The 12,085-nt window shown below is 44.3% G+C and overlaps 1 protein-coding gene across 2 annotated transcripts in view; it reads right to left on the bottom strand.

The window, feature by feature from the left end:
- SGPP2 (sphingosine-1-phosphate phosphatase 2) overlaps positions 1 to 12,085 on the bottom strand; it is a 128,306-nt gene that overhangs the window by 71,749 nt on the left and 44,472 nt on the right. For both annotated transcript variants that reach the window (XM_024124663.3, XM_024124664.3), the window contains exon 2: positions 6,539 to 6,697. In XM_024124663.3, the coding sequence (XP_023980431.1) occupies positions 6,539 to 6,697 (159 nt within the window). The remainder of the gene's footprint in view (positions 1 to 6,538; positions 6,698 to 12,085) is intronic.

The raw sequence follows: 12,085 nt of genomic DNA, 5'->3' as shown, positions 1-12,085 counted from the left end.
CTGTGCCCCGCAACGGGAGAGGCCACAACAGTGAGAGGCCCGCGTACCGCAAACAAACAAACAAAAAAAAAAAAAAAAAAAGAACAGTTTGGATAGGATGACAATTACTTAAAAATAACCACACATGGGTTAGAATGGTGGAGACTGTACTGTATCCTTTGGTGTTAGGTTAAAGAAGTGTTTACAAATGGGGAAAAAAGGCAAGGAAAAACTCCAAGACAAATTTAAACCTTCCTGGAGTTCAGGCAGCAAGAATCAGGTTTTCTAAGGGCTGGTTGCCCCTGAGTAAGCTATTTTGTGGCCAGGGAAACTGCAGGCCAGAAAGATTAAGTGCCTGAAGATGAGAGTCCCAAATTCAAATTAAAGGGGCCAGGGAGGTCACAAAAGGTAGGGCAACAAGGAGTGGTGAGGTCTGTGCCTAAAACTAAAGTGAACACCTGGCATAAAAGCATTGAAATTCAATTTTAAGGGATTTTCTTAGGTCACTATTGCTGACACCATAAACTTACATACCATTTCTCAAAATCTTAAATTTCTAAAAATCTTATATATAAAGGCACATTGCCTCTGAGACATGGAAAATCAATAGTTGAACACATTTTACGTTAACAACTGCTGAAAAGCAATTAAAAACTTAAAGCCCTTTAAAAATATACTCAAAAGACAGGCTGACAATTCACAACAGTTAACACAAATGGCTGATGAAAGTCTGAAAAGTATTTTCATTTTCACTAAAAATACATGAAAATGAATGGAGGTACCATTTTTCATCGGTTTAATCAGCAATGATTGAAAAAATGAGAACACACAAAGGTTATGAGGAAGAGTCAAAATTAGTACTCTCACACAGCTGATCGGGGTACTGATAGCAAACAACATTCCTAGGAATACAATTTAGCAACATGCATCACTATCCTTAATGATTCTATCAATCCTATGTGTCAGGAGGTTTCCTCTCTTAGGAATGAGCCTATTCTTCCCTAGCGAATAATGTCATTTCATTGTAAATTAGTCAAGACAGGGCTTCCCTGGTGGCGCAGTGGTTGAGAGTCCACCTGCCGATGCAGGGGACACGGGTTCGTGCCCCGGTCCGGGAAGATCCCACATGCCGCGGAGCGGCTGGGCCCGTGAGCCATGGCCGCTGGGCCTGTGCGTCCGGAGCCTGTGCTCCGCAACGGGAGAGGCCACAACAGTGAGAGGCCCGCGTACCGCAAAAAATAAATAAATAAATAAATAAATAAAATAAATTAGTCAGGACAAAGTTGAAAGACAAATTCATGGCTCAACTTTAGGCATTCATCTCCTATTCTATCTGTATTCCCCCTAATTTTGATTTTACCTACATTTCCTATTTTTTTCTTGCATCTCATCTTGAACGCCATGAAAGATCTGTGAAAAGAGGCAGGATATAAGTATCATAAGAACAGAGAAGATGAGCCTTCCATGGATCAGTTGTGGTATCGATATTTGCATTATTTTACAAAATGGAGAATAACTTTATTTAGCAAAAAGTGAGATTTTGCCTCATATTACAAAGCTGAACACGATGCAGTTTCAATGAAATTGCCTCTAACCTTTTTAAGACACAAGCAGTACTATTTTCTTTTTTGGTGGGGCCGTCACCACACCACAGTGGAAGCCGAGAGATCAGATAATCACTCAGCTGGGCAGTGACTCCTTGTGAAGCACTGTCTATAACATCTCTTTATGAGCATCTAATGAATAACCCATTCATGGCCTTTTCTGTCCCAAGGTCGAAGATTTTATTGAATCCAATGACAGGTCAAAAACCTTGATAAGTGACAAAAGAAGAAAAAACCTCATTGATGTTTTTCAGCTAATTAAAAAAAGGCTTATCTAACTTTTCTGGGATAAGATACCTTTGACTTGTCAAGAAGGGCCTATAGAAGACACCTAAGTAGTAGATAGAGTTAATAAATGCCATACAGGCAAACCTGAAATACAATCATAGCAAATATGCAATGGAAGAGAACCTTGGGCAAGTCGTTTTAATGCTTGAAGCTGAGTGGCGGCCCTCTCTAGCACAAGAGGCCTTAGGGGACAGGATCAAATCCACTTAATCCAAAGTGATCCTTTCTACATGTCAGCTTCCTAATCTGTAAAACTGGCAATAATCACTTCTCAGGATTGCTGGCAGGATTAAATTAGGTAAAATATGTAAAGCATTATTACACTGAGTGGCATGTAAACTAAGGCCTCCACATATAATACGGCTTATTATTATTTGAAGTATTACTATCCCAATCTATAAAATGATACCAACCCATTGTTAGGAAGATCAAATAGTGAACACAGATGCCAGCAAAAGCAATGAGAGGTGCAATAGACAAGAGGAACAATTATGATTGTGATGAGAAAACAGTTGCTATAACCATAAATTCCGCTAAGCTACTTCAGACAGTATGAGTCACCCTTAATATAAAAAATTATTTTTCAAAGCAATAAACCTGTTGAGACTTCATCCAATGACAATTGTCGAATTAATATGAAATGTGTCAAGAGGTTTGGCACTCTTGGACACAGCTGCCTTCCAAAGGATTTGGGGTGAGAAAAGATGTTTAAAGTTAGGGGACTTCAAATTCTGCCCCTTATGTAATTAACATTTCTTCACCCTCACCCCTTAAAGAGGCAGCCACTAATTTAGGGCTATCCCTTACAGGAGACAGGCTGCCTCAGCAGGAAGCAGATTGCCCAAAAGAATCTCACCCGTCTCCACCCCTCCTTCCCTCCCAAATGCCAACACCATCAGGAATTTTCCTTCCCTCCACCCACTTTCAACACTGGAGCCAAACCAAGCCTCTCTCATTATTATCTATCTCTGCAGCTGAGCACAGAGCAAACACCGTCCCACCTCTGAACCCTCCATCCCCCACTTGGACCGGCCACTATTCCCTCCACCGGAACTTCCAGGAATGCACACACTGCTTCACTGATACGAATTACATACCTCTGCATGGGGGCCTTTGGGACCTGGCCACGCACCCATTTTTGAAAGCAAATAGCACCTCGCCAAAGCTCGGGACAAACTGCATACTCAAAGGCTGCTCTTTCCTCTCTCAGGTAAAGACTTTATTTGTCCACTCTCTGACAAAAGACTGGTAATTCTACCTCAAACGGGAAATCTTTTGAGCCCTTTGAAATGAGGACTCCAAAGTGAAAAATAACAACCCATAATGACAATCTGAGTCCCCTAACCACTGCCTCCCATCAGGTCTAAAGATCTGCCCGGCCCCTCAGGAAAAGTTTTCCACCCTCAAGTGGGCAAGATAATTGGCCTTGAGCTGACTGTACACAGTATAAGATATTCCCAGGTTACTAGAAGTATTTTGCATCATTTGCCCCAGTTGACAACCATAAAAGTTGGATTTTTTTTTTTTTTTTTTTGGTATCTCAGAAAATAAATGACAGGAAAAGACACTCAAGCACCACGGGTCTTGGGTGCATTTTCATGTCCTAAGAACAGAAGGATTGCACCCCGCTCCCTGTCTCTCCTCCCCCAGCTCCTCCAGTGGACATCACCGCTCTGCAGGAACGGAAGCCGCTTCCAAAAGGAGAGGAACAACTGCACTAAAGCTCATCTTTTGCAAGATGCCTATGCTTTGGCAGATTCTCGTTGGATCATACTTTTAGACAGAAGCTAGATTTCAGAAGAGAGCTGGAAGGGAGACAGGGATGGAGAAAGGAAAAAGTGGCTTGTAGTTTGAGAGAGAAAAGGAGCAAATAGGAAGAATTCGGGGCCAAATAATCTTAACCGTAAGCCCGAGGGACCTTAGCTGTTCTTCAAGGCCAGAGGCTTCAAACCAAGCCTCGGAAGTTTAGACTTCAAGGATTCTTTGTTCAATTGGCATATAGAGCTTGTAAAAATGTAAGCCTTACATTTAAAGATTTCACATGGGCTTCCCTGGTGGCGCAGTGGTTACGCGTCCGCCTGCTGATGCAGGGGAACCGGGTTCGCGCCCCGGTCTGGGAGGATCCCACATGCCGCGGAGCGGCTGGGCCCGTGAGCCATGGCCGCTGGGCCTGAACGGGAGAGGCCACAGCAGAGGGAGGCCCGCATACCACCAAAAAAAAAAAAAAAAAAAAGAAAAAAGAAAAAGATTTCACATGAAAAAGAGATCTGACCACACCAGCCTGTCTTTCCTCTCTCAGGCACAGGTGGAGGTGAGGGGTAGCCCCTCCCAATGCCCCAGGTGCCCCACCCACCAGCCCTCCCCACCCAGCACTTCACTGCTTTATTCCTCTGCCCTGCCTTTTAGGATATCTGCACTTATGCCTCCTGATCAAGGCCCCTCTCGCTTGTTCCACAAGTGAGAAAAATAAAAGCACCAGGGGTGCAGCCACGGCTTCTCAGAGCAGAGCCGCCCGAGAACCCCAGCTTCTTTTAGATACGACAGGCACTTTTTTTTTTTTTTTTTTAACTGAAATAGAGTTGATTTACAATGTTGTGTTAGAATTTCTACTGTACAGCAAAGTGATTCAGTTATACATATATATATTCTTTTTCATATTCTTTTCCATTATGGTTTCTCACAGGATGTTGAATACAGTCCCCCGTGCTATACAGTAGGAACTTGTTGTTTATCCATCCTATATATACTAGTTTATATCTGTTAATTCCAAACTCCCAGTCCTTCCCTCCGCTCCGGCAATCACAAGTCTGTCCTCTATGTCTGCCAGTCTGTTTCTGTTTCGTAGAGAGGTTCATGCATAAAGAAGATGTGGTACAGATATAAAATGGAATACTACTCAGCCATAAAATGAATGCAATAACGCCATTTGAAGCAACATGGATGCAGCTAGAGAATATCATACTAAGTGAAGTCAGTCAGAATGAGAAGGACAAATATCATATGATACGACTTACATGTGGAATCTAAAATATTTCTTGACCAGGCACTTGTGAAGCTGTTTTCAGAGCAGAATCTTGAGTCAGGGAGACAGCCGTGCTGGCAACCTTGTCCCTGAAGCCCCCCTCTCCCAGCTAAACCATCTTTGACCTAAGAATTGGTTGATCTTTAAGACTCTTTCGCCTTCTTGGACTCATCACCATGTGTTACCACGCTTATGGCGACTTGCAGAGTCCTCGCATGCACCAGGCCATACCCTATATGTCTTGACGATGATTCTGGGACATGTGCATTATTAACACCATTTTACAGGCTCAGGACAAGGGCACACGGACAAGCGCAGTGGCTGAGCTGCACTTGAACCCAGGCCTACCTGATCCCAGGGTCCGGACGCTGGCAGCATGCCTTGCTGCCTTGCAAATAACCACTATCTCCCCCAGTTTAAAAAAAAAAAAAAAAAAAAAAAAAAAACTACTCTTCGGTGTGGTGTGTGGGCTTCTCTTGTTGCGGAGCACAGGCTCTAGGTGCACGGGCTTCAGTAGTTTTGGCGCATGGGCTTAGTAGTTGTGGCTCATGGGCTCTAGAGCACAGGCTCAATAGTTGTGGCACACGGGCTTAGCTGCTCCGTGGCATGTGGGATCTTCCCAGACCAGGGCTCGAACCCGTGTCCCCTGCATTGGCAGGTGGATTCTTAACCACTGTGCCACCAGGGAAGCCCCCAGCCATGTATTTTTAATTTAAAAACTTAAATTTACAAAACGCATGTTCTAACAGGAAATTAAAGTGTTCTTCAACAAGACAATCAGGGACTTCTCTGGTGGTCCAGTGGTAAAGAATCCACCTTACAATGCAGGGGACGAGGGTTCGATCCCCGGTCGGGGAACTAAGATCCCACACGCCACGGGGCAACTAAGCCCACACGCCACAACTACTGAGCTCTCGTGCCTCAACTAGAGAGCCTGCATGCCACAAAGTACAGAGTTCACCTGCCCTGGAGCCTGCGCACCACAACCAGAGAAGAGAAAATCTGCACGCCACCACCAGAGAGAAGCCTGCATGCCTCAACAAAGACCCCACATGCCGCAACTAAGACCCGATGCGGCCCCAAAAATTAAGAAAATAAATAAATAAATAAATAAATAAAAATCAGAACTTATTTGATCCTGAACAAAGTTCAATGATAGGGTCCCAGACGAAACATCAGAAGGGGCTCCACCTCTCCACCCAGAATTATGGGTTTTCGTGTATACGCCAGCTGCCCCCATGATACTACAAGCTTCCTCAGAGAAGTTGCCCTGCCTTACATGCTTTTGTGTATCCAACAGACATGGCGTAGTTACACTTAATACCACTCTGAATTATTAGCCAACAGCTCCTATTTTCAGTTTTTGATCAAATTTTACTGAAAGGGCTTTCTTGGGAGGAGGCATTTTATGTCCCTTCACGGATTCTAAGAAAGGTCCTTTTCCTAAACGTCATCTCTCCCCTCTCATAGTCTTATTCACCCACAGCTTTTAAATCTTTCCTTCCATTTTCCCAAAGTAAACGAGGTAAAAATTCAACTCGGAGTGACTTTTTTAAAAGAGCATATATGCAGAGTACTTGAATACCAAAGCAGGTAGCTGTTGTAGAAGTAATACTGGTTCATAAGTAATAATACTAATACTTACAACCCATATGATGGTCAGTCTTCTGGACAAATAAGGATCAATATTCCAGTGAGTGAATGGAAGGAATGTGATGTAGAACACTTCTTGTCCCAAAGCGGCTGAAAATCTGAATAGGTAATAGTAGAAATAATTCTTCACAATGTACTTCTGTACATAAGCCTAAAAGACAAAAGTTAGAAGACTCTTGAGTTCATTGAACAGGTCACCGTAAGGCAAGTTTTTTTTTGTTTGTTTTTTTGTGGTATGCGGGCCTCCCTCTGTTGTGGCCTCTCCCGTTGCGGAGCACAGGCTCCGGACGCGCAGGCTCAGCGGCCATGGCTCACGGGTCCAGCCGCTCCGCGGCATGCGGGATCTTCCCAGACCGGGGCGCGAACCCGGTTCCCCTGCATCGGCAGGCGGACGCGCAACCACTGCGCCACCAGGGAAGCCCCAAGGCAAGTTTTAAAAACCTCTATCTAAGGACTTCCCTGGTGGTCCAGTGGTTAAGACTCCACGCTCTCAATGCAGGGGGACCTGGGTTTGATCCCTGGTCAGGGAACAAGATCCCGCATACATGCTGCAGCTGAAAGAGCCCCCCATGCCGCAACTAAGACCCAGCACAGCCAAATGAATAAATAAATATTTTAAAATAAATTTAAAAAATAAGAACCTCTACCTAGGGACTTCCTTGGCCGTCCAAAGACTCCTTGCTCCTACTGCAGGGGGTGTTGGTTCCATCTCTAGTCAGGGGTACTAAGATCCCACATGCCCCTAGATGTGGCCCCAGAAACCCCCAAACAAACAAAAACAAAACAAAATTTAAAAAACCCTCTACGATTCCCAGGGTTGCAATTGCCAAGGTGCTACCTCCTCTCCCCTTGTGTAATTATAGTATCAATACTAGCAACCTACAGTGTTACTGAACATCTATCAACCCCCAGGTGTCTACACAGACACAGATGATGTTAATTCTTCATAAAATTAAATTAGTAACATCCAAGACAGAAATATCAGGGAAAGACACACAAAAAAACCCAAACCTTTCTCCTGTGTCCACAGAGGGCTAGAAACTCAAGGGAGGTGAACTCTGTTAGCACGCTGTGTGGGTCTATGACTGTGGCAGGCAGGAGAATGTCCCCAAAGATGTCTACCTCCTAATCCTTAGAACCTGCGAAGATGGTACCTTACACGGCAAAAGGGGCTTTGCAGATGTGATTAATGATTTCGAGATTGAGGGGTTACCCTGGATTATGTAGGTGGCTTCAATGGAATCACAAAGATCTTTAAAAAATAGAAGGAGGCGGAAGAGTCAAGAGTCAGAAAGTGATTTGAAGATGGAGGGGGGAGCCAAGAGTCAAGGGATGCCGGCAGCCTCTAGAAGCTGGAAAACATGAGGAAAAGGATCCTCTCCTTGAGGCTCCGGAAGGAACGCAGCTCTGCTGATCCCTGATTTCAGCCAGATAAGAACCATTTTGGACTTCTGACCTCCATATATTTTGTATCCACAGAATAAATATGTGTTGTTTTAAGCCACTAAGTTCGTGGTAATTTGTTGCAGCAACAAGAGATTAACTAACATGAAGACTTTAGAAAAATCACTTGAAGATGAATGTTTGTAATTTACCTTTTAAATGGGATTTGTCAAGTTGGCCCACTACAGTGATGGTGTAGGAAACACAGCAAGTACACATGGGGCCTGCTAAAATGCACTCCCGGGCTTCCCTGGTGGCGCAGTGGTTGAGAGTCCGCCTGCCGATGCAGGGGACGCAGGTTCGTGCCCCGGTCCGGGAGGATCCCACATGCCGCGCAGCGGCTGAGCCCGTGGGCCATGGCCGCTGAGCCTGTGCTTCCGGAGCCTGTGCTCCGCAACGGGAGAGGCCACAACAGTGAGAGGCCCGTTAAAAAAATAAATAAATAAATAAAATGCACTCCCATTTTCTATCCTCCTTCTCCACCCTGTTATCCTGGTAGTAGGCAGGGAGGAAAATAAACAGATTTAAGGAAAAAAAAAAAAAAGACTTATGTTGACACTGCCCTCGGCTCCAGAGGCGTATCTGGATTCGTGTAAACCAGTCACGGTTAAGTTCAAGAATTCAGCCTCAAGCCAAGCAGTGCATGGTTCTACCTGGGAGGAAGTCTGTAGTCAGGAGTGAGCATACAATGTAAGCCAGAAGTTCATCTCTCCTCTGGGATGAACTTTACTTCTAAGTGAATTCAAAGGAGAAAGAATGGATCCATCCTAAAGTGGAAAGACAATAATACACAGAATGAATTAAATAAGGAAGTGTATGGTTCTACCTCTCTGCCAAGATGCTATGGTTAGATGTGCAAAACAAGGTCAAGGGACGGAGATGAATAAATGACAAACTCCCCCCTCCCTCCTTCTCACTGTGTCTCATTATCTAATGTGAGGACTAATCTCTGCAGATTCTGTTTTATAAACACACATCCAGCAGGCTTGACCTTGGGGCAAATCCTGTGAAGCGACCTTTTTTACATAAAAATTAGTTATTTTAAGGCACCAGCTGTCAGGTACACTTGGTAATCTGTCCTACTTTGAAGCTTTATGAGGAAAACTTCTGCCAAACTTTGACAAGGGTCAAACCCCTCCCTTGTGTCATTTCATGGTACCCAAGAGTTATATGACATTATAAAAATTCAGCAACAACCATTCTCTGCCCTAGAGACGTAACTGAGACCAAGTTCAATATTTTCATCCTAGTAAATAATTGAAAAGACTGGCATGGATGACAGCAAACTGCTTTAGTGTTACATATTACTAATTAATATCTTTAGGCATACCTTTTACCTTCTCTTAGGAACTCTCTTTTTTTAATTTTTAGGAACGCTGTCTTTTTTTTTTTTTTTTTTTTGAGTAGAGAGCTAAATATTCTCTAAATCTTCTTAGAAACAAAAAGCAAAGGTGAAGTTAAAAATATCAACATGTGTACAGGGCAGGCAAAGGAGCTTTTAGATAACATCTCTGTATATGTAATTAAATAGCTTGAGAGCCAATATTTGCTTCCAAATTCTTGAGAATTATATGTACTGTAAATAAAGTAGTTAAGTACTTGTCTTTTCAGAACAATAATCTAAGTTTCCCTTGTAGGAAATCTCAGTGTGTATCACATCAATATATCTTTGTAAATAAGAATTTCAGTTTCAGGGTATGTGTTGGTCGCATCGGGAACAATGAGAGGGAAAAGAAACCGGGGTTAGAACTAGAAATGGTAGGTAAAGTGAATGGCAGAGAGAAGAGGAGATAAAACTGAGAGACAGGAAACCAAATCCCGGAACAAAAACATCCATCAATACATTCTGTAGCACTTGTCGTGCCCAAGGAGCTGACATCCCAGGCAGTGGGGCCGTGTTTCTGCAGCACAGACTCAGGAGTCAGTGATTAGCAGCTAATTTTTAGACAAAAGATCAGGAAAAGCACTGAACATTCAGGTGAGTGGAGGAGCTATTTTTCGAAATAAAATACCTCTTAGTATGCCAATCATCTACCTCAAAGCCAAAGAAGTTTCCGGTAAACAAGGAATGATGAGATGGAAATTACCCAGATAGCCATTATTACTAACTGCAAAATGTCACTGATATTCTCATTTGTCTGATTTCCTGGTTTATTTTCTTGAAAGTGAAAAAGGCAAATGTTTTTGCAGGTGGGGATAAAAAACATGATCTCAGTCTCCCAATGCCATCTTTCCCTTCTGGTCACAGACTTCTCTAATGCACATTCTCCTAAAATGGGGTTCTGGGTAACTTAAGGTTTGGGTGGGAGAACAGCTGCTCGTTTTGCAGATACCAGAGTACTCCCTGTTCTCTGCAAGGCTGCCCTCAATGCATAACTAAGTCATGACCGAAAGGGAGCCATACAGATTACCGCAAGATGAAGACAAAGAACGCTGAGAATATATGACTCCTTGACTTAGGTCTGCCCCGAAACACCTGAACGGTGTTTAGTTTTCCAAATGCACACAGAAGAGTCCTAAATGCAAAGGAAATATGGCCAGGTCAGCACCACTGGCTGGAATAAGGGCAGACCCAGACAGAAAAGAAGCGAATGCCCAGCACACTTGGTAGCTGGCCCAGCTTTTGAGCTGTCAAAGGAGGAATACAAGAAATAGCTTTTAGGACTTCCCTCGTGGCACAGTGGTTAAGAATCCACCTGCCAATGCAGGGGACATGGGTGTGAGCCCTGGCTTGGGAAGATCCCACATGCCGCGGAGCAACTAAGCCCGTGCGCCACAACTACTGAGCCTGCGCTCTAGAGCCCACGAGCCACAACTACTGAAGCCTGTGTGCCTAGAGCTCCTGCTCCGCAACAAGAGAAGCCACCACAATGAGAAGCCTGCACACCTCAACAAAGTGTAACCCCCGCTCACCACAACTAAAGAAAGCCCGCGCACAGCAACGAAGACCCAACGCAGTTGAAAAAATAAATGAATAAATTTATTAAAAGAAAAAAAAAGAAATAGCTTTTAGCCAAAACAATGTGTGACCTTGGGGAAGTCAATTCGCCTTTCTGAAACTCAACGGCCTCAGCTGCAAAGGATGGAGTAGGATTAGTTCAGTTGGCTTTTAACATACAAAAAGAAAATTTAAGTAGGGAAAGGCCCATTAAACAGAATGTTACCCCAGGACCTATTATATTAAAAGATTGAAACCGATTGGTTGAAAGTGAGGAGGGGCCCAGGGAACCCCTATTTCAGGCCAGGCACCCCCCCCATCCCAACCCCCAAGTTTTTCTCTGGAATATCCCCTCAGAGCAGTTCCGTAATCAGTCTGGAAACCACTAACCTTAATCTCTGCTCGACCTCACATACCACCTTTCTGTAACTAACCCTTGGCCTTGAGTAACAGGCTATAGGCATTCTGACCTTGAGGTCTTTAAAGGACTTGATAAACTCTGGACCAATGTCATTGCAAGGTCAAATTACTTATCTCCATTTTGCTTAGATTAGAACTGTAAATGCAAGTATTCTTCCAAAGGTCAAGTTTGAGATACTACTCTATCTCAACACAGCCGGAAGGAATTCTCATCCAGGAGGGTAGTATCTAAGGCTCCCAGCAGCCCGTGTTAATTGGAAGCAGTAGAAGGAGCTCATTCTCTTTGGCTGAGACAGATCAAATCTATACAGGGCACAGCACAGTCTTACTTAAAAATAATTTTAGGGGGCTTCCCAGGTGGTGCAGTGGTTGCGAGTCCGCCTGCCGATGCAGGGGACACGGGTTCGTGCCCCGGTCCGGGAAGATCCCACGTGCCGCGGAGCGGCTGGGCCCGTGAGCCATGGCCGCTGAGCCTGCGCGTCCGGAGCCTGTGCTCCACAACGGGAGAGGCCACGACAGTGAGAGGCCCGCGTACCGCAAAAAACAAACAAACAAACAAACAAAAAATAATTTTAGGACTCAGCTTTTATAGACCACACCAAACAGCAGCATTTCCTTCACCGTGGCTTTGCTTTAGAGAAGTTTTTTTTGTTTTTTTTTTTTTTTTGCGGTACGCGGGCCTCTCCCGTTTTGGAGCACAGGCTCCGGACGCGCAGGCTCAGTGGCCATGGCTCACGG

The sequence above is a fragment of the Physeter macrocephalus genome, chromosome 2, assembly GCF_002837175.3.
Source record: "Physeter macrocephalus isolate SW-GA chromosome 2, ASM283717v5, whole genome shotgun sequence".
NCBI lineage: Eukaryota > Metazoa > Chordata > Mammalia > Artiodactyla > Physeteridae > Physeter > Physeter macrocephalus.
This window is presented reverse-complemented; position numbering and strand designations above follow the sequence as displayed.